General features: G+C 40.6%; 1 protein-coding gene across 2 annotated transcripts in view; it reads right to left on the reverse strand.

Moving 5' to 3' along the window:
* Positions 1-23,686, reverse strand: part of ric1 (RIC1 homolog, RAB6A GEF complex partner 1) — a 62,663-nt gene that overhangs the window by 4,483 nt on the left and 34,494 nt on the right. For both annotated transcript variants that reach the window (XM_079846894.1, XM_079846893.1), the window contains exons 9-24: positions 18,080-18,224; positions 15,575-15,623; positions 13,924-14,070; positions 12,528-12,725; positions 12,398-12,436; positions 11,187-11,297; positions 11,014-11,103; positions 10,767-10,927; positions 10,140-10,278; positions 9,202-9,318; positions 7,853-8,569; positions 6,485-6,643; positions 3,039-3,175; positions 956-1,251; positions 309-509; positions 17-194 (exon numbers count right to left, since the gene is read on the reverse strand). In XM_079846894.1, the coding sequence (XP_079703020.1) occupies positions 17-194; positions 309-509; positions 956-1,251; positions 3,039-3,175; positions 6,485-6,643; positions 7,853-8,569; positions 9,202-9,318; positions 10,140-10,278; positions 10,767-10,927; positions 11,014-11,103; positions 11,187-11,297; positions 12,398-12,436; positions 12,528-12,725; positions 13,924-14,070; positions 15,575-15,623; positions 18,080-18,224 (2,884 nt within the window). The remainder of the gene's footprint in view (positions 1-16; positions 195-308; positions 510-955; positions 1,252-3,038; positions 3,176-6,484; positions 6,644-7,852; positions 8,570-9,201; positions 9,319-10,139; positions 10,279-10,766; positions 10,928-11,013; positions 11,104-11,186; positions 11,298-12,397; positions 12,437-12,527; positions 12,726-13,923; positions 14,071-15,574; positions 15,624-18,079; positions 18,225-23,686) is intronic.

The raw sequence follows: 23,686 nt of genomic DNA on the forward strand, positions 1-23,686 counted from the left end.
TCTCATGAAGACTCACCGGAGCTGCACTTGACTCTTGTGCGGCCCTTTATTGGCCAGCTCCATAGAGATGTGCTCCAGCTCTGATTGGCTGAGACTGAGGGTGGAGAAATTCTCATCGACCATCGTCCAATCACCATCCACCATCGAACTGGTCTCAGTGAGGTCCGTGGCTGAACCGATGCTGTACTCCTCTCCTAAACGGATGAATTAAAAGAAACCTAAAACAGAGCGAGAGAGCGAGAGAGCGAGAGCGAGAGAGAGAGAGAGAGAGAGAGAGAGAGAGAGAGAGAGAGATTTTATCCTCTCACCTTTGTTAATAAGAGGAGAGAGAAAAGCCTCCTGGGTCTGCGGTCCTCCGTGAGAGGAGGCGGAGTCTAGTTCCTTAGGCACCGCCCCCAAGCCATCAAGCCAGCTGTGATTGGCTGGGGTGACCTGAGGGGGCGTGGTGTCCATGTCACTGTTCAGCAAACTGTCCGCAGACTGAGACTTCAGCAAACGAGAACTCAACACTACGGCAAGAGAGACAGATCATGTGATTGGAAAGTCATAATGATATATATTATATAAATAAATAAATAAATAAATATATATATATATATATATAAATATATATATATATATATATATATATATATATATATATATAAAAATACACACACATACATGTATATATTTAAGAAACGTGTTATTTATATATAAAATATTACACACAGTACACACACATAAATTATGTAAACACAAACTTTTATTTTGAATGTGATTAATCGTTGCCCAGCACTAAAAAATAAAACATATATTTTACTTTTTTATTTTCTCTCTAAATTTAATTTATACACACAATGATAAATTAATATACATCATATTTATTATATATTAGCATTTGCAGTTTAAAACCTGTCTTGAAGTTGTGATACAGATTGTTATGGCATAACTGGAGGAAAAATGGTTCACACACCTGGGCGGCAGCGTCCGTTCTTCAGTGGCGAGCTAATAGAGCATGCTGGGATGACGGGAAACGGCCACAGGAAGTCCTTGTGCAGGCATTTGAGCGCGGTGACGAAGTCATCGACGCGAGCCACTCGCGTGCGCTCCCGACACAGCCAGCCAATCAGCTCGAAGCCCAGCTGAGCGGAGAAACAGCCCAGGTCCCGCAGCCGGACCTGCTCCAGCAGCAGCCGAGCGTGTCTCCACAGCATCAGGTCAATGTAGAGGTTCTCCGCGGAGTCACCGTCCTTACACCAGCGCTCGCCACTGAGGACACACACACACACACACACACACACACACATATATGAGCTGTGTGGAATTAAAGAATCTTTATTATCTGAATGAATCAGACCTCTCAACTAGGGCTGGGTATCGATTCAGATGTTCCAATTTGATTCGGTTTGCAAGCTCTCAATTCAATTTGATTCTCGATTTGATTTTGATTTATAATTCGATTTTTGATTCGACTCAATGAATATAGATTTAATACAAATCCTATATTTATAAAAAAAGAACAGTGAACATAAGTTTACAAGTGGTTAATTCATAAAATTAAATTAAGAGCTATTAACCTGTATATTAAACTCTTTTTATTTTAGGTACACTAGGGTACATTAACACAGAACCCAACTCTATATTTCAAATGCATACAATGAATAGACAGGATTTTGATGGAAAGATGAAAAATCGATGCTGAAAAGTCAGAAGAGTCGCATGTCTTGATCAAACAGGATCAGGTTATTTCATGTTTAAGATAAAACACATAAAATCTCACAGCATTAGCTGTAACATGCAAGCCTATGAACAGTGGAGGAAAACTAATACTGGCTTTTGGGTGATAGATAAATAAATATGGGAAAAAATTTATTCGTGGCCTTTGAGAATCGATTTTGAATCAGCCACATTTTAAAAAACAATTAATCGAAAAATCTATTTTGCCCAGCCCTACTCCCAACACTGTGTGACTGTCTGGTAAAGCTGTGAGAGGAACATTTGAATAGTTAGACTCTTAACTATCTCAGGGCTCGACATTAAGCCTTTTCATGTGCTTGTCCTTCAGACAAGTAAACCGGTCATTCACTTGTCCGAGTAAAAAATGAGTTTGTCCAGGAAAAAATACGATTTTGTTTGTGTTGTAAATATAATTTATTCTGAAGCAATATTCTCATCAGTGTTCAGTAAGCTTTGACATGTTTAAATCTGCATATTTATTATATTTTAACCTTTATAAAGGGCATTTTCCCCCCTAATCGCATGCTTCATCTTTCATTTTTAATTCTTAAATTTGATCAATAAATTAAATTAGAATAATAATACACTATAAGGCTGTTACCAATAAAATGAAATAATTTGCACTGAAAAATTACAACTGCATTAAATGATGTTATGAGATTGCTTTAAATATTGTTTTAATATACAAATAAGAAATGTTGAAAAGAATGATACTTTTAAAAACTAAACTAAACCACCAGTAGGTGGCGGCAGGTGACCGTCTTAATGAGTGAGTCATTGAGTCATTTATTCAAACGATACGTTCAAACGACTGATTCATTCAAGAATGAGGCAGCTGTTTATGAATGAGTCAAAAATGCTGAATCATTCAGTAATGAAACACGGTTATGTGTTGCTGTGAGATGCATTATGATTCTGCTGTGATCTTTGTTTGGAAATATTTTGCATAAAAACAGTCAATAGTGCATCTAAAATGTAAGTAACCTAATTTGAATTACTTGTTTATTGAACTGTCATATGAAATTGGTGTCACATTTTCAATCGTGAAGGTATTCAGCACTCTTGGTAGTGTGATGTTGATAAACTGGATCATATGTTATAAATATAAAAACTCCACATTTTGAATTTTTACCGCAGTATGTTAACAGAGTATCTTTGTGTGTGTTTTGCGCTCATTTGTCTCCATTTCTCCTCATGAGGCTGTGAGAGCCTCAACAGCACAACCTTGCTTTCCCCTTCAAAAAATCCACTTGTCCCGGACAAGCGTTATGTCGAGCCCTGTATCTGCATGTGTGAAGTGTGTGTAGTGTGTGTGTTACCCTTTGCAGGACGGGCCGGAGGGCATGCTCAGGGTTTTCTGCAGGTTAAACTTCCCTCCTGCGATGCTGTCGACAGACTGAGACATACTGATGCTGCGGTTACGGAAAAACTCAAAGCCTCCCGTAGAGCTCTGCTCCTGCACACACACACACACACATCTCCAATCATCACATGAGCTTCAACACAAGCATCTCAACACCATGCACACACATCTCCAATCATCGCACGAGCATCTCAACAATGCACATACACACACCTCCAATCATCACATGAACATCTCAACACCATGCACACACACACATCTCCAATCATCACATGAGCTTCAACACAAGCATCTCAACACCATGCACACACATCTCCAATCATCGCACGAGCATCTCAACACCATGCACACACATCTCCAATCATCACACGAGCATCTCAACACCATGCACACACATCTCCAATCATCGCACGAGCATCTCAACACCATGCACATACACACACACACACCTCCAATCATCACATGAACATCTCAACACCATGCACACACACACATCTCCAATCATCACACGAGAATCTCAACACAAGCATCTCAACACCATGCACACACATCTCCAATCATCACACGAGCATCTCAACACAATGCACATACACACACACACCTCCAATCATCACATGAACATCTCAACACCATGTACACACACACACATCTCCAATCATCACATGAGCTTCAACACAAGCATCTCAACACCATGCACACACATCTCCAATCATCGCACGAGCATCTCAACACCATGCACACACATCTCCAATCATCGCACGAGCATCTCAACACCATGTACACACATCTCCAATCATCGCATGAGCATCTCAACACCATGTACACACACACACATCTCCAATCATCACATGAGCATCTCAACACCATGCACACACATCTCCAATCATCGCACGAGCATCTCAACACCATGTACACACATCTCCAATCATCGCATGAGCATCTCAACACCATGTACACACACACACATCTCCAATCATCACATGAGCATCTCAACACCATGCACACACATCTCCAATCATCGCATGAGCATCTCAACACCATGTACACACACACACACACACCTCCAATCATCACATGAACATCTCAACACCATGCACACACATCTCCAATCATCACACGAGCATCTCAACACCATGCACACACATCTCCAATCATCGCATGAGCATCTCAACACCATGCACACACATCTCCAATCATCGCATGAGCATCTCAACACCATGTACACACACACACATCTCCAATCATCACACGAGCATCTCAACACCATGCACACACATCTCCAATCATCGCATGAGCATCTCAACACCATGTACACACACACACATCTCCAATCATCACATGAGCTTCAACACAAGCATCTCAACACCATGCACACACATCTCCAATCATCGCATGAGCATCTCAACACCATGCACACACATCTCCAATCATCGCATGAGCATCTCAACACCATGTACACACACACACATCTCCAATCATCACACGAGCATCTCAACACCATGCACACACATCTCCAATCATCGCATGAGCATCTCAACACCATGCACACACATCTCCAATCATCACATGAGCTTCAACACAAGCATCTCAACACCATGCACACACATCTCCAATCATCACACGAGCATCTCAACACCATGTACACACACACACATCTCCAATCATCACATGAGCTTCAACACAAGCATCTCAACACCATGCACACACATCTCCAATCATCACACGAGCATCTCAACACCATGCACACACATCTCCAATCATCGCATGAGCATCTCAACACCATGCACACACATCTCCAATCATCGCACGAGCATCTCAACAATGCACATACACACACCTCCAATCATCACATGAACATCTCAACACCATGCACACACACACATCTCCAATCATCACATGAGCTTCAACACAAGCATCTCAACACCATGCACACACATCTCCAATCATCGCATGAGCATCTCAACACCATGCACACACATCTCCAATCATCACATGAGCTTCAACACAAGCATCTCAACACCATGCACACACATCTCCAATCATCACACGAGCATCTCAACACCATGTACACACACACACATCTCCAATCATCACATGAGCTTCAACACAAGCATCTCAACACCATGCACACACATCTCCAATCATCGCACGAGCATCTCAACACCATGCACACACATCTCCAATCATCACACGAGCATCTCAACACCATGCACACACATCTCCAATCATCGCACGAGCATCTCAACACCATGTACACACACACACATCTCCAATCATCACATGAGCTTCAACACAAGCATCTCAACACCATGCACACACATCTCCAATCATCGCACGAGCATCTCAACACCATGCACACACATCTCCAATCATCGCACGAGCATCTCAACACCATGCACACACATCTCCAATCATCGCACGAGCATCTCAACAATGCACATACACACACACACACCTCCAATCATCACATGAACATCTCAACACCATGCACACACACACATCTCCAATCATCACATGAGCTTCAACACAAGCATCTCAACACCATGCACACACATCTCCAATCATCGCACGAGCATCTCAACACCATGCACACACATCTCCAATCATCACACGAGCATCTCAACACCATGCACACACATCTCCAATCATCGCACGAGCATCTCAACACCATGTACACACACACACATCTCCAATCATCACATGAGCTTCAACACAAGCATCTCAACACCATGCACACACATCTCCAATCATCGCACGAGCATCTCAACACCATGCACACACATCTCCAATCATCGCACGAGCATCTCAACAATGCACATACACACACACACACCTCCAATCATCACATGAACATCTCAACACCATGCACACACACACATCTCCAATCACCACATGAGCTTCAACACAAGCATCTCAACACCATGCACACACATCTCCAATCATCACACGAGCATCTCAACACCATGCACACACATCTCCAATCATCGCACGAGCATCTCAACACCATGTACACACACACACATCTCCAATCATCACATGAGCTTCAACACAAGCATCTCAACACCATGCACACACATCTCCAATCATCACACGAGCATCTCAACACCATGCACACACATCTCCAATCATCGCATGAGCATCTCAACAATGCACATACACACACACAACCCTCCAATCATCACATGAACATCTCAACACCATGCACACACACACATCTCCAATCATCACAAGAGCTTCAACACAAGCATCTCAACACCATGCACACACATCTCCAATCATCACACGAGCATCTCAACAATGCACATACACACACACACACACACCTCCAATCATCACATGAACATCTCAACACCATGCACACACACACATCTCCAATCATCACACCATCTGAAGTCTGCTCACCTGTGTGGTGGGTGTGCTGGGCGGAGTCTCGCTCTCTCCTGAACCAATGGCCTTGAGGAAGCGGATCATGTGACGACACAGATCCCATTTGCCCTGCTCGAGGGCCGTGTTGAAGAGCAGAGTGGCGTGTTGACGGCTCACCGCTGGAACCTCCATATTCTGCATACAAATATCATAAAATAATATGAATAAAATAGGATTATTCAATTAGATGCCCCATCTATTATGAAAAAGCTGTTTAGGACTGTTCCATTAGTTCATACAATCAGTGTAAATGATAAAATATGATATATTATATACATGATTATCAACACAAACCTGAGTGAGAGGTCACATAAACGATCGTATATTTAGACATGTGAAATATTCTATTTCATACCTATTTCAGATGCTGTTCTTTTGAACTTTCTATTCATCAATAAATGTAATGTATGTAAATAACTGTTTTAAACATTGATAATAATGAGGAATATTTCTTGAGCATCAACTCATCATATTAGAGTGATTTGTGAAGGATCATGTGACACTGAAGACTGGAGTAAAATTCAGCTTTGATCACAGGAATAAATTACACTTTACTGTATATTCACATAGAAAACAGATGATTTACACTGGAATAATATTTCACAATATTACTGTTTTTTGTTGTTGGTGTATTTTTAATCTAATAAATGCAGCCTTGGTGTGCAGAAGCAAAACTTTTGACTGGTAGTGCACTTAAAAAAACTATAAAAATGTCCAGGGTCCATCTTACAAAATACTTCCTTTAATGTTTCTTTACATTAAACCGCTTAATTGAATTTATTTATTTATTACATCACAGACCATTTAAAGTGGATTAAACTACTGAAGATGCAACTACAGATAATGGTGACTTATTTCAAGAGTATTTTATTTCATTTTTTCAGTATTTTCTTATGTTCTTAAATTGGGTGAATATTTCTTGTTTTGGCCTCACCTGCAGGATGATCAGGTAATTGATCATTGTAATAATATTTCACAAAATTTCTGTTTTTTTGTATTTTTAATTAAGCCTTGGTGAGCAGAAGAGACTTCTTTTAAAAACTCTTTTAAAAGAGTTTAAAATCTTTTAAAATCGTACCGATCCAAAACTTTTGACTGGTAGTGTACTTGTGGTAAAAACTATAAAAGTTTTCCTGGGTCCATCTTACAAAATACTTCCTTTAATGCATCTTTACATGAAAATGTTTAATTTTATTTATTTATTTCATCACAGACCATTTAAAGTGGATTTAACTACTGAAGATGTAAAATAGATAAACATAAATGGTGAGCAACTACAGATAATGACTTATTTCAAGTGTTTTGTTGTTAAATTGTGTGTTTATTTCTAGGTTCAGGCCTCACCTGCAGGATGATCAGGTACGACGCGGCCGTGTCCAGATCCTGTGCCATCAAACACTCCTCGAACAGGTCTTTGGGGTTCCCGACGGCGGCGAACAGGTAGTTCCACAGCGCGTACTCGGTCTTGCGCGCGCAGTGGACGATAGTCTGCAGGAACAGCGGGAACTCGGTGACGAACTTGGCCACGGTGGGCAGCAGCGGGTCTGGGATGGGCTCTCGAGACGTGGCCTCCTCCTCCAGAACCACGTGCACCATGAGCTCCAGCACGTGCGGGAAGTACGGCAGCGCCGCGCACGACTGCGCTAGCATTAGCGCCTGCTCGCCCAGGTTACGCATTAGCAGCTGGCGTAGGATGTGATGGAGGTAGATCTGAGATGTTCGTTCCACCGTGCAAAACGGGAAGAGCGTCTCAAGCGTCTCGGAGGACGAGCTCAGGCCGTCGAATAGCATGGTTTCGTTGGAGGCGCCGAGGATTAGCGCGTCCTCGAAGAGCACGGTTAGCGGGTAGATGTTGATGTGGAAGGGTAGCATGATTCTGCGCGACAGGAACGAGTGGGGTTTGCGGTGGTCTCTGGGAAACAGAGGGAGCCACACCTTCATCCCCGCCTCTCCGCACGAGAGCCACAGCGCCTCCATCAGGTGCCGTTTCTTGCGGTTGCTGCGACATGTGGTCCAGACGTTCTCCACACACTGAGCCAGAACCACCGGCGCACAGAACGGCTGACGGAGGGAGACACGCGTTAGTCAAGAGACAGATAATTGATCACGATCACAGACTGACATTCAGGGAGAGCAACAGCACCGCCCACTTTTTCTGTGATTTTTTTTTAACCAACAAGAACTAACAATGAGCAATACATTTGGGTTACACTATTTTAAGGTGTCATTGTTACCGTGTAATTATACATTTAAGTACTGAGTAATATTAATTAACTACATGTACTTACTATAAGGTTAGGGTAGGATTAGGGTTAGTTGCATGTAATTATGCATAATTTACTGTTATTTCTATGGTAAGTACATAACATATGTAACAAGGACACTGTAAAATAAAGTGTTACCTACATTTGTTACAGTATTTATTAATCTTTATTAACGTTAGTTAATAAAAATCCAGCCGTCATGGATTTCATGTTAGTTCACAGTGCATTTACTAATGTTAACAAGCACAACCTTTGATTTTAATCATTGAATTATTTAACCATCTATGAGGAAAATCATGCTGATTTTCAGCATCATTTTATTATTAATTATCATTTCCTTATCAAGAAAAAGAATGAGATCTTTCCTCACAGAACCGAACACTCTTGTGCGCTATTGGATCAGGATAAGGGGCGGGGCATCAGACTCACCAGCATCGTCTGATTGGCTGGCGTGTCCTTCTCTCGTACCTGTGGCCCGGATCGGTCTCTCTGCAGCATGATCAGCTGACCAGCCAAATTCAACAGGATACTCTCAGCCGAACAGGCCTGACACACACACACACACACACGGGCCATGAGTACGCATGAGTGTGTGCGTGAGTGTGTGTGTGTGAGAGTGTGCGTGAGTGAGAGAGTGTGCATGAGTGTGTGAGTGTGCATGAGTGTGTGAGAGTGTGCGTGAGTAAATGTGTAAGAGTATGCGTGAGTGTGCGCATGTGAGAGTGTGCATGAGTGTGTGAGTGTGCATGTGAGAGTGTGCATGAGTGAATGTGTGAGAGTATGCGTGAGTGTGTGCGTAAGTGTGAGTGTGCGAGTGCATGAGAGTGCGCATGTGAGAGTGTGAGTGACTGTGTGAGTGTGCGAGAGTACGAGTGTGTGCGTGAGTGTGCATGAGTGTGCTTGAGTGTGTGTGAGTGTGCATGTGAGAGTGTGCATGAGTGTGCTTGAGTGTGTGTGAGTGTGCATGTGAGTGTGTGTGAGTGTGCATGAGTGTGTTAGTGTGCATATGAGTGTGCATGAGTGTGTGAGTGTGCATGTGAGTGTGCTTGAGTGTGCATGAGTGTGTGAGTGAGTGTGCGTGAATGAGTGTGAGTGTGCATATGAGAGTGTGCATGAGTGTGCATATGAGAGTGTGCATGAGTGTGTGAGTGTGCATATAAGAGTGTGCATTGTGCATGAGTGTGTGAGTGTGTGTGCATATGAGAGTGTGCATGAGTGTGTATGAGTGTGTATGAGTGTGTGAGTGTGCGTGAGTGTGCATATGAGAGTGTGCATGAGTGTGTGAGTGTGTGCGAGAGTGTGCGAGTGTGTTTGAGAGTGTGCGAGTGTGTTTGAGAGTGTGCGAGTGTGTTTGAGAGTGTGCGTACCTGCTGCGGGGCTTTGAGTGTGATCCCGGTCTCGGTCCGCACTGACGTGAGGGTCACAGACACCACTAGACCAGGGTGAGGAATATAGCGAGACATCGAGACCTCCTGCAACAGCTCCACACTGGCCGACGGGTTCGGGCTGATGACACACACATGCGGAAACATCAAGACATGTTCATGACAAATACAACAAACATCCATCCATCTTACAAAACACTTGTCGTGTACAAAAAACATAAAATAGTAAAAAAAAAGGCATTCTGGGTCATATCTATGGAGCACCAAATTTTTTTTATTTTTTTTTTATTTTATTTTTTTACATTTGTACAAATTTATGTATATAGCATTTCTAAATGTGTCTTATCTTGTCAGATTATTAGCGTTTTTTTTTGCTTAGTTTGTTTTTTGCAGATGTTTTTCTCTTTTATATATTCATTTAATAATTTAAATGTAGCACCAGTGAATTTCATGATGACAGGGTTTAATAACAATTGCTGGGTTTTTAATGGATTATTACAAAATTAACTAGTCCATTAATTCCAGATGATCTATGTCAGTGTGTGTGTGTGTGTGTGTGTGTGTGTGTGTGTGTGTGTGTGTGTGTGTGTGTGTGTGTGCGCGCGTCACCTGTCCTGTCGTCGCTCGATGCTGTACAGGCAGATAGAGCAGTCGGCCCGGAACAGAATCACCACGTTACGAAACACGTTCAGCAACAGTGTGTCGGCGTGAAGTTTGGTGACGCTAGCAAACGCGTTATCCAGATTAGCCGAGCGCACGTACAGCCTCAGCTAAAGCCATGAAAACACAAGACAGTCCATCACACACACAAATCAATACTGACAAATCAGAGGAACATTAATGCAAGCGTTCTTGCCTCTTCCTGCCGGTCGATGAAATTATAACACGCAATAACAACAAAGTCGTTCCACCACGCGAGACCGCCCGTCACCGCCATATTCTGCTCCTGAAAACACACATCATTTAAGAAAGTTTCCATCACAGGCGTTTACCTTTTAAATGAAAACACACTGATAGAGGGACGTTTACCTGTGTGACGTTACCGAACAGTTTCCATTTCCTGGAATATAAAGAATAATGTGCAAATCCACGGCGACCAGCGACGGCCACACACTGACCAGACCAGTCTATCGCTGCAAACTAAACACACAAAGACGGCCAGATTAATCACTCATTTCATGAAAAAAATTATTTTTGGAACCAAATGGAACAGCTCATTAACATATGACCGCCCACATCTGCATATCTACATCTATAAAGAGCATTAGTGCCCGCCCACTTTTTTAGCAGCGCTGGTTCTGGAATTATTCCCATTCATTTTTACCCCCAAAGGGATTTTAAAAAGTTTTTGTTGAAGAGTAATAAGCCATGAACCGAGGCAAACATCGACGAGGAGAATCATAACATTACGAACTTGTGTGGTTATATATAAAAAAAGTGAAACTGTGGCAACTTTCAGTGAGCAAGGGACACTTAAACATTAAAAATTAAGAATTACAAGTATAGAGACCAAGGCATACTATAAAATATATTCAATATTACACATAAATATATCCCCTTGATTAATCAAATGTAGACTACTGTTCAAAAGTTCAAAAAGGGGTCGGTAAGATTCTCTGCTCACCAAGGCTGCATTTATGTGATCAAAAATACAGTAAAAACAGCAAAATTGTAAAATATTATTCCAATGTAAATCTTCTGTTTCCCATGTGAATATATAGTAAAGTGTAATTTATTCCTGTGATCAAAGCTGAATGTTCAGCATCATTACTCCAGTCTTCAGTGTCACATGATCCTTCACAAATCACTCTAATATGATGATTTGATGCTCAAGAATCATTTATGATTATCATCAATGTTGAAAACAGTTTGTGGAAACTGAGATATCTTTGATGAATAGAACGTTTAAAAGAACAGCATTTATTTTAAATATAATCTTTTGTAATATTATAAATAATTGTTGTCTTTTGATCGTTTTACTGCATTCTTGTTGAAGAAAAGCATTGATTTTACTGACCCCAAACTGTTGAATGCTAGTTTATATTGAGATGTATTAATTGCACTTTGAATATATATTGCACATATAGCCATTAAAGTCATATTGCATTGTTGCATGAGGTAACATATGTATTGTGGTGCACATATTATAGATCATTCAAGGTTTAAACAGTTTAAAATAGTCTTAATAGTATAAAATATCATGAAGTGTTGAGAATATGAGCCAGTGTGGCGGTTCTTACCCTGATGGGCCAGTTGGTCTCCAGATATGTGCTGTGAATCTGCAGGATTCAGAGGAACAGAAGCATATTTCAGAGTCTGAGATGAACGATCTGGAGCGTGTGATGGAGCTCGGAGTGTGTGGTGATGTACCTGAACCACCTGCCAGTGCTTGTGTCCCAGTAAAGTGCTGAGCCCCTGAGAGAGAGGCGTGGAGAGCGAGGGCCGGTGCAGTGGAGTCCCAGTGTCCCGAGACGAGCTCTTATCCGGCCCGCTGTGAGCCTGAGTCGGGTCTCCACAGGTCAGATACAGACGGTCCTCTCCCTGCAGCAGCACCTGCTCCTGGTTACTCTGATCACACACACACGACCATCAATACTGCATTTATCCTCTTACATCTGATCATCACTGTTCCATGTGCATAAACAGCAAAAACACTCATGCAATTCATTTTTCCCCCCATTAAATTTAGCCTCTTATAATGTGGTTATAATAATCTGATAAGAATTTAACAACTTCTACATCAAAACACTGTTTTTCCTATTCATTTAGATCATTTTCTCTTAAATGTTTGTTATTGTTACATGAGATTCCGTCTTTCTCAAAACATAATGGAGTTTGTCTGATTATAGTTAATGCAAACAGCTTAAAATGTTGCAAAACATGAACAGAAAATGAAAAGCCATTACAATGTTCTCATTTTTAACATTAGAAAATACATTAGATAAAATAACCTAAAATGAGCAATATATATTATAAAAAATATTTGTTAATGTTTGTATCTTTGTTAAATTCTAACAAATACAATTGCTAACTTTTTGTTCATGTTAGTTCAGTGCATTAACTAATGATAATAGATCTGTATGATTTCAAAAGTTGCATTTGTTAACATCAGTTAATGAACTGTGAACTAACAATGACTTTATAACTAACATTAATATATTGCTCATTATTAGTTCATGTTAGCCAATGCATTAACTAACGTTAAGACCCTTTTTTTACAAAGTTTATCTTCAATAAATAAGGTAACACTTTACAATAAGGTTCATTAGTTAACATGACCTAAAAATGAAAAATACTTCTTCAGCAATTATTAATCTTAGTTAATATTAATTCCAACATTTACTAATACATAATTAAAATCAAAGGTTGTATTTGTTAACATTAGTTAATGCACTGTGAACTAACATGAACAAACAATGAACAGCTGGATTTTTATAAACTAATATTAACAAAGATTATAAATACTGTAACTAATGTATTGCTCATTGTTAGTTCATGTTAGTGTATAGATTAAAAAAATGTAAAAAAACAATAATGAACCTTATTGTAAAGTGTTACTAAATAATCTAAAACTACATCTGGACACATTAAAAATCTTTTCATACGAGTCAACTTAAGAGTCCATGAGGAGCTGAAACACATCAGACTCTTAACGACACATTTAATCCTGAACTCTAATCACACATGCAGATGCGTCTGTGTTTAAACTAGTGACAGTGATGGGTGGGTGTGTGTGTGTGTGTGTGTGTGTGTGTGTGTGTCTCACCGTGCACGGGTTGACGGTCAGCGCGCTCTTAATGAACTGAAACTGCAGAATGCCGGCTTGCTGGAGCTTGTCGTCTCCTTCTGCTTCCACAGGAGTCGAGTCTGAGCTGCTGATCACCCACAGGTGGTACCCCTCCACACCCCAACTCTGAACACACACACACACACACATTCAGCATCCAGAGCCACTTCAGGCCAGTTCACACCGACCAACGCAGTCCATCACCGGATTACAGCGCGTCACTTCTCAGACACTCCGCATGATCACTCGATGAACACACTGATCCGGTGAAGTGTGTGTCGTCACAGTGTGAATCGGCCTTTACATCGCATTCAAGCGATTAGAACCTATAACCTTCTTTATCAAGTAAAAGTCCCTCAGTATAATTGTACAAACGTCCTTTGTCCAGACATAATTTATCATAAAAATCATGAGTATCAAATATGATCATCAAGCTTTTGAGGAAGGTTTATTTGTAAATCTGACAATCATTGTATTGCACTGCATTATATGTTTTAAAACTACAGAGCTTTGATCATAGAACTATAGACATTAATGTCTAATATCTATAGCATTCAAGCTATACATTAGATCAGCTCATGTTCTGATGGTTATGAGTGGTGTTTTGATGGTTATGAATGGTGTTCTGATGTTTATGAATGGTGTTATGATGTTCTGATGGTTATGAATGGTGTTCTGATGGTTATGAATGGTGTTTTGATGGTTATGAATGGTGTTATGATGTTCTGATGGTTATGAATGGTGTTCTGATGGTTATGAATGATGTTCTGATGGTTATGAATGGTGTTTTGATGGTTATGAATGGTGTTCTGATGTTTATGAATGGTGTTATGATGTTCTGATGGTTATGAATGGTGTTCTGATGGTTATGAATGGTGTTTTGATGGTTATGAATGGTGTTATGATGTTCTGATGGTTATGAATGGTGTTCTGATGGTTATGAATGATGTTCTGATGGTTATGAATGGTGTTTTGATGGTTATGAATGGTGTTCTGATGTTTATGAATGGTGTTATGATGTTCTGATGGTTATGAATGGTGTTCTGATGGTTATGAATGGTGTTTTGATGGTTATGAATGGTGTTATGATGTTCTGATGGTTATGAATGGTGTTCTGATGGTTATGAATGATGTTCTGATGGTTATGAATGGTGTTTTGATGGTTATGAATGGTGTTCTGATGTTTATGAATGGTGTTATGATGTTCTGATGGTTATGAATGGTGTTCTGATGGTTATGAATGGTGTTCTGATGGTTATGAATGGTGTTCTGATGGTTATGAATGGTGTTTTGATGGTTATGAATGGTGTTATGATGTTCTGATGGTTATGAATGGTGTTCTGATGGTTATGAATGGTGTTCTGATGGTTATGAATGGTGTTCTGATGGTTATGAATGGTGTTTTGATGGTTATGAATGGTGTTTTGATGGTCTGATGGTTATGAATGGTGTTCTGATGGTTATGAATGGTGTTCTGATGGTTATGAATGGTGTTCTGATGGTTATGAATGGTGTTATGATGGTTATGAATGGTGTTATGATGTTCTGATGGTTATGAATGGTGTTATGATGTTCTGATGGTTATGAATGGTGTTATGATGGTAAATAAAGAGCATGGTTCCACACTCACCATAGAGCTGATCTTCAGAGGATCTTTCTTCGTGCCGTCTGAGCGATAACTGCAGCAGGAAAAACAACAACACTTTAATATGAGCTTCCATTGGTTAACTTCATTACTGCACATGAACTAATAATGACAAATACTTCCACAGCATGGACGAACAAACTTGAACTAACAATGCAGTATTATTATTATTAACTAAGATTAATAAAGATGAATAAATACTGTAACAAATGTATTGCTTATTGTTAGCATTGTTATTGTTAGGATTAACAATTTTTAATCGCATAATTTGTTTAATGTAAACACTTATCGGGATTTTTTTATACATGTCAATTGTGTTGTTTGTCAAGCAATTAATAAAAAAAAAATTCTGATATTAAACTATTTATTACCCTTATTGTAAAATGTAACCAGAAACAAAAGTCGAGATGCATAACTCAATCCGTGAATATTCTGGTTACGGTGTCTCAACTTGCACTACGCCCTAAAAGGGTGTACTCTTTTTGTGTAGCAGAAGAGCAGACAAGCTTTGGGACAAACTATCACGTTATAAAATAGCGTCTTTAACGGTTGCTCTCTGTTGCTTAGTTACACGCATCTTGCCACGTAAACTGGCCTGTCAATCATCTTGTCAAGGATAAAATCCTCCACATTTCATTTAATGTCCTCCTGTATCGGAGAGAAATGCAGAAGCGCGATGATCTGCAGTCGCGGGTCTTTCATGATGAGACTCATATTCATGCATAATGATGCACTTAAAAGTTAATAGCCAAACGGATCTTTATAAAAGTTCACGTTCTTATTGCAGATGAAACATAACACGGATAACATTACATACATATTTTGGTTACACTTTATTTTAAGGTGTCTGTATATTTAAGTACTGAGTAGGGCTGGGCGATATGGAGCAAAAAATATATCTCGATATATTTTGCTATATCTCGATATACGATATATATCTCGATATCTTTACAGGAAAAATAACCCCCCAAAAACTACTGCAAAAACAAATATGCCAAATACCACAAAGTCTTTTTTTTATTGACTGCAAATAGGTAGGCAGTTCATGTAGGAACAAAGTGCTTCTGTGACATAAAAAAAAAAAAAAAATCCCTGTATACAAAAATAATAATTTAACTGTAAAATAAAGGAACAAATAATACATATTCATGCACTATTTTTAATAAACCTGTATAGAAATATCATTACTAATTTTGGCAAATAAATAAAAAAAAAATGCCATATATCCCCCCAAAACTGCACAACTGTAGAGTAAAACATTAATTTAAAAAAAAGTGATACAAATGCATCTAAAAATTGACATGATTGTTACAAAATCACACTGTCTGGGGCCTCTGGAGAACTCAGAACAACTGCTAGCATAAAGTTTAAGGTAAAAATAACTGCCATTAAATTACAGTATCTTACTACTATGCAATTAGATAAACTGTTCATTCATTACATCACTTTACCTCTGTCTTTATCCACCTTTATCCTCTTCTCTTCTTTTTCACACTGTATATAGCAGAATAGGTAACTTAGGCTAATGCTAATTTATAATGTGTCATGTAAATTCGGCCATCCGTCACAATCAGGAAACTTTCACCGTGTCTAGACCTGCCGCGAGCTGCCAGGCCCGTTTCTACAGGGGAGCATGTTAAGTGTGAGTGTGTTAAGCGCCCTCAAACAAAAGCAATGCGGCGAGAGGCGACGCTACACAAAAAATTACCAACAACAACTGATCGCGCGCGCGCTGTTTCTGACGCACTTCAAGCACTCGCTGGGCGGGGAAAGATTGATGTGCCTGACCGGACTCGGGGGACTTGGTTGAATGAGACAACACGCGAGGGGAGGGGGAACAAAAGCAAGGAGGCGGAGGAGGGCGGGGGCGAGCGCGAGCACAGCACAGAGAAGGCAAACAAGCAAATTGGCGAAATCAGAATTAAATATAAACAATATATCGATATATACGATATGTCAAAATCCATATCGAGTTTAAAAAATATCTCGATATATCGTAAATATCGAGATATCGCCCACCCCTAGTACTGAGTAATATTAATCAACTACATGTACTAACTATAGGGTTAGGGTTGGGTTGAGGGTTAATTGCATGTAATTATGCATCATTTACTGTTATTAGTACAGTAAGTACATGTAACATATGCAACAAGGACATGTGTTGATTATTAGTCACTCAAACCCCTTTATCTAAACCTCTCTACTTAACCGTCGGTCGCGCACATTCGCACAACACTTTTTACTCGTGTTTGTAGTTCTGTAATAAATCTTCGTCCAAAGCGCAATGGATCATGGGTAATATTAGCTGTTATAGTGAGCGCGGATCCGCACTTCGAGAATCCACCGGGAATAGTAGATCATCCGGGGACTTCCGGCATACTCTTCAACAAACTATGCTTTGGGACACACTTATTCTAATCTCACACACTGTTTAGGATGGATAGTGAGAACACTGAGACGCAGGGACAGTGATAAAGTCATGTGACTCACGCGAAGTCCTCTCCGAGTGTGCAGATGAGATGAGCCCCGAACACACTCCACAGGGACAGGCCCCCACAGTCCCACGTCACCATGGCAACGCTGCAGTCGGGGGACCAGCGGATCATCTTCACAGGGCCCGTCTTATTCCACACATCTGGGACAAGAGAGAGAGAGAGGAGTGTTTAAAACCAGTGTCACACACACTAAACCAGGAGTGATGTCTCCAGAACACAGGGAAATTATTTTTTTTTCTTTTCACTAGTTAATGCAGACAGAATATGCAATTAGACAATCCGAAAGCAAACCCAACAACAAAAATACTAGGATTGGGAAACGATTAATCGGGATTAATTGCATCCAAAATAAAAGTTTACATAGTATATATGTGTGTGTACTGTGTATAATTATTTTGTAAATATACACACATGCATGTATATATTTAAGAAATATTTGCATGTATATGTATATATATATATATATATATATATATATATATATATATATATATATATATATATATATATATATATATATATATATATATATATATATATATATATATATATACAGTAGTCAACATTTGAAGTGGATCACAAAAGTTCATGAAGTTGTCCTAAGACAAGAACGGGTATTGTTCAAAATTCATGTATAACTTTGATGAAAGGCTTTGATCCAGTTCAGATGTTGACTACTGTATTTATACATAATATATATTATATTTAAATATTTTATATGTAAATAACACATTTTTCTTAAATATGCATGCATGCATGTGTGTATTTATATATACGAAATAATTATACATAATTATTAATTATACATTATGCGATTAATCGTTGCCCAGCCCTAAAAAATACATTTAAAGAAATAAAATGCAGTGTAGTTTGCTTGTACTGTAATGTTACTGAATGCATAAAAATATAAAGTGTAAAACAAGTGACAGTTTGATTGTACTGTAATATTACTAAAACTGTTATTTAGTTTTAGCAAATTATTGTGTTTGATTATAATTTAACAGCTATTTTCATGGCAAGTAAATTATGAAAAGAATCTTCAGTAAAAAAAAAAAAAAAAACACTTTGCAACAAAGTTTCATTAGTAGCATTAGTTAATTACATTAGTTAAAGAACTAAATAAATGCTGTAAAAGTATTTTAACTTAATTAACTTTCAACATTTAATACTTTCAACATTTGTTACTTTCAACATTTAATAATACTTTAAAATCAAACATTGCATCTCGAAAAAAGCTAAAAATGTAATCTGGCCTCATTCAAATCTTCGTAAGAATAAACAGAATACATTTTTTAAAAAGTTAAAATAATCTGAAATTTGATTAAAAATCCTAAACTATAGCTGGGAAAATCAGTTTGAGCCTCGACGTCTTGCCTATGGATCAACAAACGGCATTAGCTGTAATCAGACACTGGACTTCCTGTTGCTACAGAGGTTTATCTCAGTTGATCAGGAAACTAACTTGACAGACTGACACTTCTGAGGAAATCTAGTCAGTGATTTGAGGGTTTGATGATGTGATTCCCAAAGTCAAGTCATCTTTATTTATACAGCGCTTTTTACAACACAGTTGAGTGTTTGAAAGCAGCTTTACAGAGATAACAGGAAAATAATGCAACAAAGTTTGTTTCCAGAAGAAAATAGCGTCACAGTCCAGCTTAAGGAAGTTCAGTGATGGTTCATTTTTGTTGTAAAAAAGTTCTGGAGTAAACGGTGATGTCATCGTCCAGCTCAGTTCAGTTCTCGTATAATGGTGTCAAAGCAGGCAGATCAATAATATTGTTGAATATTAAATTAAATGTCCCTAACTAGCCAAAAGGCAACAAAGGCAAACACACACACACACAGCAGCCACCAGGGGGCGTCAGTGGATCACGAGCAAACACTCGATCAGAGAGGATTGTGGGTCTGAGGTTAAATAAAAGGATCATCCTCCATCTGTGGTTTGACTGAAGCTGTGCTTGAATCCTGTGGTTTCACTGCAGTTTAGCAGGAGTGTGTGAGGAGTGTCTCACCTGGGTAGTGTTTAGAGGTTAACTCGAGTTTAACGGGAGTGTGTAGAGGAGTGTCTCACCTGGGTAGTGTTTAGGGGTTAACTCGAGTTTAGCAGGAGTGTGTGAGGAGCGTCTCACCTGGGTAGTGTTTAGGGGTTAACTCGAGTTTAACGGGAGTGTGTAGAGGAGCGTCTCACCTGGGTAGTGTTTAGGGGTTAACTCGAGTTTAACAGGAGTGTGTAGAGGAGCGTCTCACCTGGGTAGTGTTTAGGGGTTAACTCGAGTTTAACAGGAGTGTGTAGAGGAGCGTCTCACCTGGGTAGTGTTTAGAGGTTAACTCGAGTTTAACGGGAGTGTGTAGAGGAGTGTCTCACCTGGGTAGTGTTTAGGGGTTAACTCGAGTTTAGCAGGAGTGTGTGAGGAGCGTCTCACCTGGGTAGTGTTTAGGGGTTAACTCGAGTTTAACGGGAGTGTGTAGAGGAGCGTCTCACCTGGGTAGTGTTTAGGGGTTAACTCGAGTTTAACAGGAGTGTGTGAGGAGCGTCTCACCTGGGTAGTGTTTAGGGGTTAACTCGAGTTTAACAGGAGTGTGTGAGGAGCATCTCACCTGGGTAGTGTTTAGGGGTTAACTCGAGTTTAACGGGAGTGTGTAGAGGAGTGTCTCACCTGGGTAGTGTTTAGGGGTTAACTCGAGTTTAACAGGAGTGTGTGAGGAGCGTCTCACCTGGGTAGTGTTTAGGGGTTAACTCGAGTTTAACAGGAGTGTGTGAGGAGCGTCTCACCTGGGTAGTGTTTAGGGGTTAACTCGAGTTTAACAGGAGTGTGTGAGGAGTGTCTCACCTGGGTAGTGTTTAGGGGTTACCTCGAGTTTAACAGGAGTGTGTGAGGAGCATCTCACCTGGGTAGTGTTTAGGGGTTAACTCGAGTTTAACAGGAGTGTGTGAGGAGTGTCTCACCTGGGTAGTGTTTAGGGGTTAACTCGAGTTTAACAGGAGTGTGTGAGGAGTGTCTCACCTGGGTAGTGTTTAGGGGTTAACTCGAGTTTAACGGGAGTGTGTAGAGGAGCGTCTCACCTAGGTAGTGTTTAGGGGTTAACTTGAGTTTAACAGGAGTGTGTGAGGAGCGTCTCACCTGGGTAGAGTTTAGGGGTTAACTCGAGTTTAACAGGAGTGTGTAGAGGGGTGTCTCACCTGGGTAGTGTTTAGGGGTTAACTCGAGTTTAACAGGAGTGTGTGAGGAGCGTCTCACCTGGGTAGAGTTTAGGGGTTAACTTGAGTTTAACAGGAGTGTGTGAGGAGTGTCTCACCTGGGTAGTGTTTAGGGGTTAACTCGAGGTTAACGGGAGTGTGTAGAGGAGTGTCTCACCTGGGTAGTGTTTAGGGGTTAACTCGAGTTTAACAGGAGTGTGTGAGGAGTGTCTCACCTGGGTAGTGTTTAGGGGTTAACTCGAGTTTAACAGGAGTGTGTGAGGAGTGTCTCACCTGGGTAGTGTTTAGGGGTTAACTCGAGTTTAACAGGAGTGTGTAGAGGAGTGTCTCACCTGGGTAGTGTTTAGGGGTTAACTCGAGTTTAACGGGAGTGTGTAGAGGAGTGTCTCACCTGGGTAGTGTTTAGGGGTTAACTCGAGTTTAACAGGAGTGTGTAGAGGGCCGTCTCACCTGGGGTAGTGTTTATGGTAGGGATGCACCGATCCACATTTTTTCACTTCCGATCCAGTCCCGATGCCTGAATTTGGATATCGGCCGATACCGATACTATTCCGATACCAGAGCTGTGTTTGCTTTAATATTATTATTATCATTATTGTTTATTTTATATGATGCTGAAATAAACTTCTCTCAACAAGCAAGTAATGATATGTTATGTAAGTTACGTAGGCTATGTATGCATGCATGCATGTATGTCCCAAAAGGCAACTTAAGGAAAGTATAAGGTCAGAAAAGGAAGTCAGAAAAACAGGAAATCCTGTTAACAGGAAAAATCCCATTCTGAAAACAAATATGCAACTGGGGTTTCAGATTGATTGTCATGTCAATATTTATTACATTCCCAAAATGTCAAATAACGTTACTTGCGTCTTGAAATATAAGAAAAGTGCAAGTGTAACGTTAAACATCTTACACACACACTATCTGAAGGGTGATCCTCGCTCCGATGCAGTAAATGCTCGATCAACATCAGCATCGTGCAAACAAACAAGCGGATTTAGCTTCAGACGCGTGTCAATTTCGCTTCAAACTTTTGCTTTTTACGCACGTCAATTTTTCTCTGGACGCGCGAATGGATTCAAAATAGATGCGGTAGACTCGAATTTGACGCGCTATTCGCATTTGGTGTGAACGCACAGTAACGTGATGCTTTTTTAAATGTTTGATTGCGTTCGTTGTGTTGTACGACGCGAGGGAGCTTCAAAAGACTCTGAATTACAGCTTTGCAAACATAACATTTTGCTGTCTTGCTCTGCGGTGTTTCCAGTGTCCAGCAGACGTTGTTGGCTAGCCGCAAACTGCGGAATGGATTTCCTGAGCGGGGGCGTGTCTCATAACTCTGTGTCTCATTGAGCCGCGCCTCCGTTCAGGAAATCCATTCCACAGTTTGCAGCCAGCTAGCAGACTAGCCGGCGGGAATCACTTTTGGAGTCATTTCAGCAGACGTTAAAGCGAGCGCAGACATGACTCATGGATATCGGATATCTCCGCAGGTTGGATCGGGAAAATCTGATACGTGAATTACACTGGTCTCGGGTCCCGATACCGATACTGGATCGGATCGGCCCCATCCCTAGTTTAGGGGTTAACTCGAGTTTAACAGGAGTGTGTAGAGGAATGTCTCACCTGGGTAGTGTTTAGGGGTTAACTCGAGTTTAACAGGAGTGTGTGAGGAGCATCTCACCTGGGTAGTGTTTAGGGGTTAACTCGAGTTTAACAGGAGTGTGTAGAGGAGCGTCTCACCTGGGTAGTGTTTAGGGGTTAACTTGAGTTTAACAGGAGTGTGTAGAGGAGCGTCTCACCTGGGTAGTGTTTAGGGGTTAACTCGAGTTTAACAGGAGTGTGTGAGGAGCGTCTCACCTGGGTAGAGTTTAGGGGTTAACTCGAGTATAACAGGAGTGTGTAGAGGAGTGTCTCACCTGGGTAGTGTTTAGAGGTTAACTCGAGTTTAACAGGAGTGTGTAGAGGAGCGTCTCACCTGGGTAGTGTTTAGGGGTTAACTCGAGTTTAACAGGAGTGTGTGAGGAGTGTCTCACCTGGGTAGTGTTTAGGGGTTAACTCGAGTTTAACAGGAGTGTGTGAAGAGCGTCTCACCTGGGTAGTGTTTAGGGGTTAACTCGAGTTTAACAGGAGTGTGTGAGGAGTGTCTCACCTGGGTAGTGTTTAGGGGTTAACTCGAGTTTAACAGGAGTGTGTGAGGAGCATCTCACCTGGGTAGAGTTTAGGGGTTAACTCGAGTTTAACAGGAGTGTGTAGAGGAGCGTCTCACCTGGGTAGTGTTTAGGGGTTAACTCGAGTTTAACGGAGTATGTGAGGAGCGTCTCACCTGGGTAGTGTTTAGGGGTTAACTCGAGTTTAACAGGAGTGTGTAGAGGAGCGTCTCACCTGGGTAGTGTTTAG

The sequence above is a fragment of the Squalius cephalus genome, assembly GCF_949319135.1.
Source record: "Squalius cephalus genome assembly, chromosome: 17".
Taxonomy (NCBI): Eukaryota; Metazoa; Chordata; class Actinopteri; order Cypriniformes; family Leuciscidae; genus Squalius; species Squalius cephalus.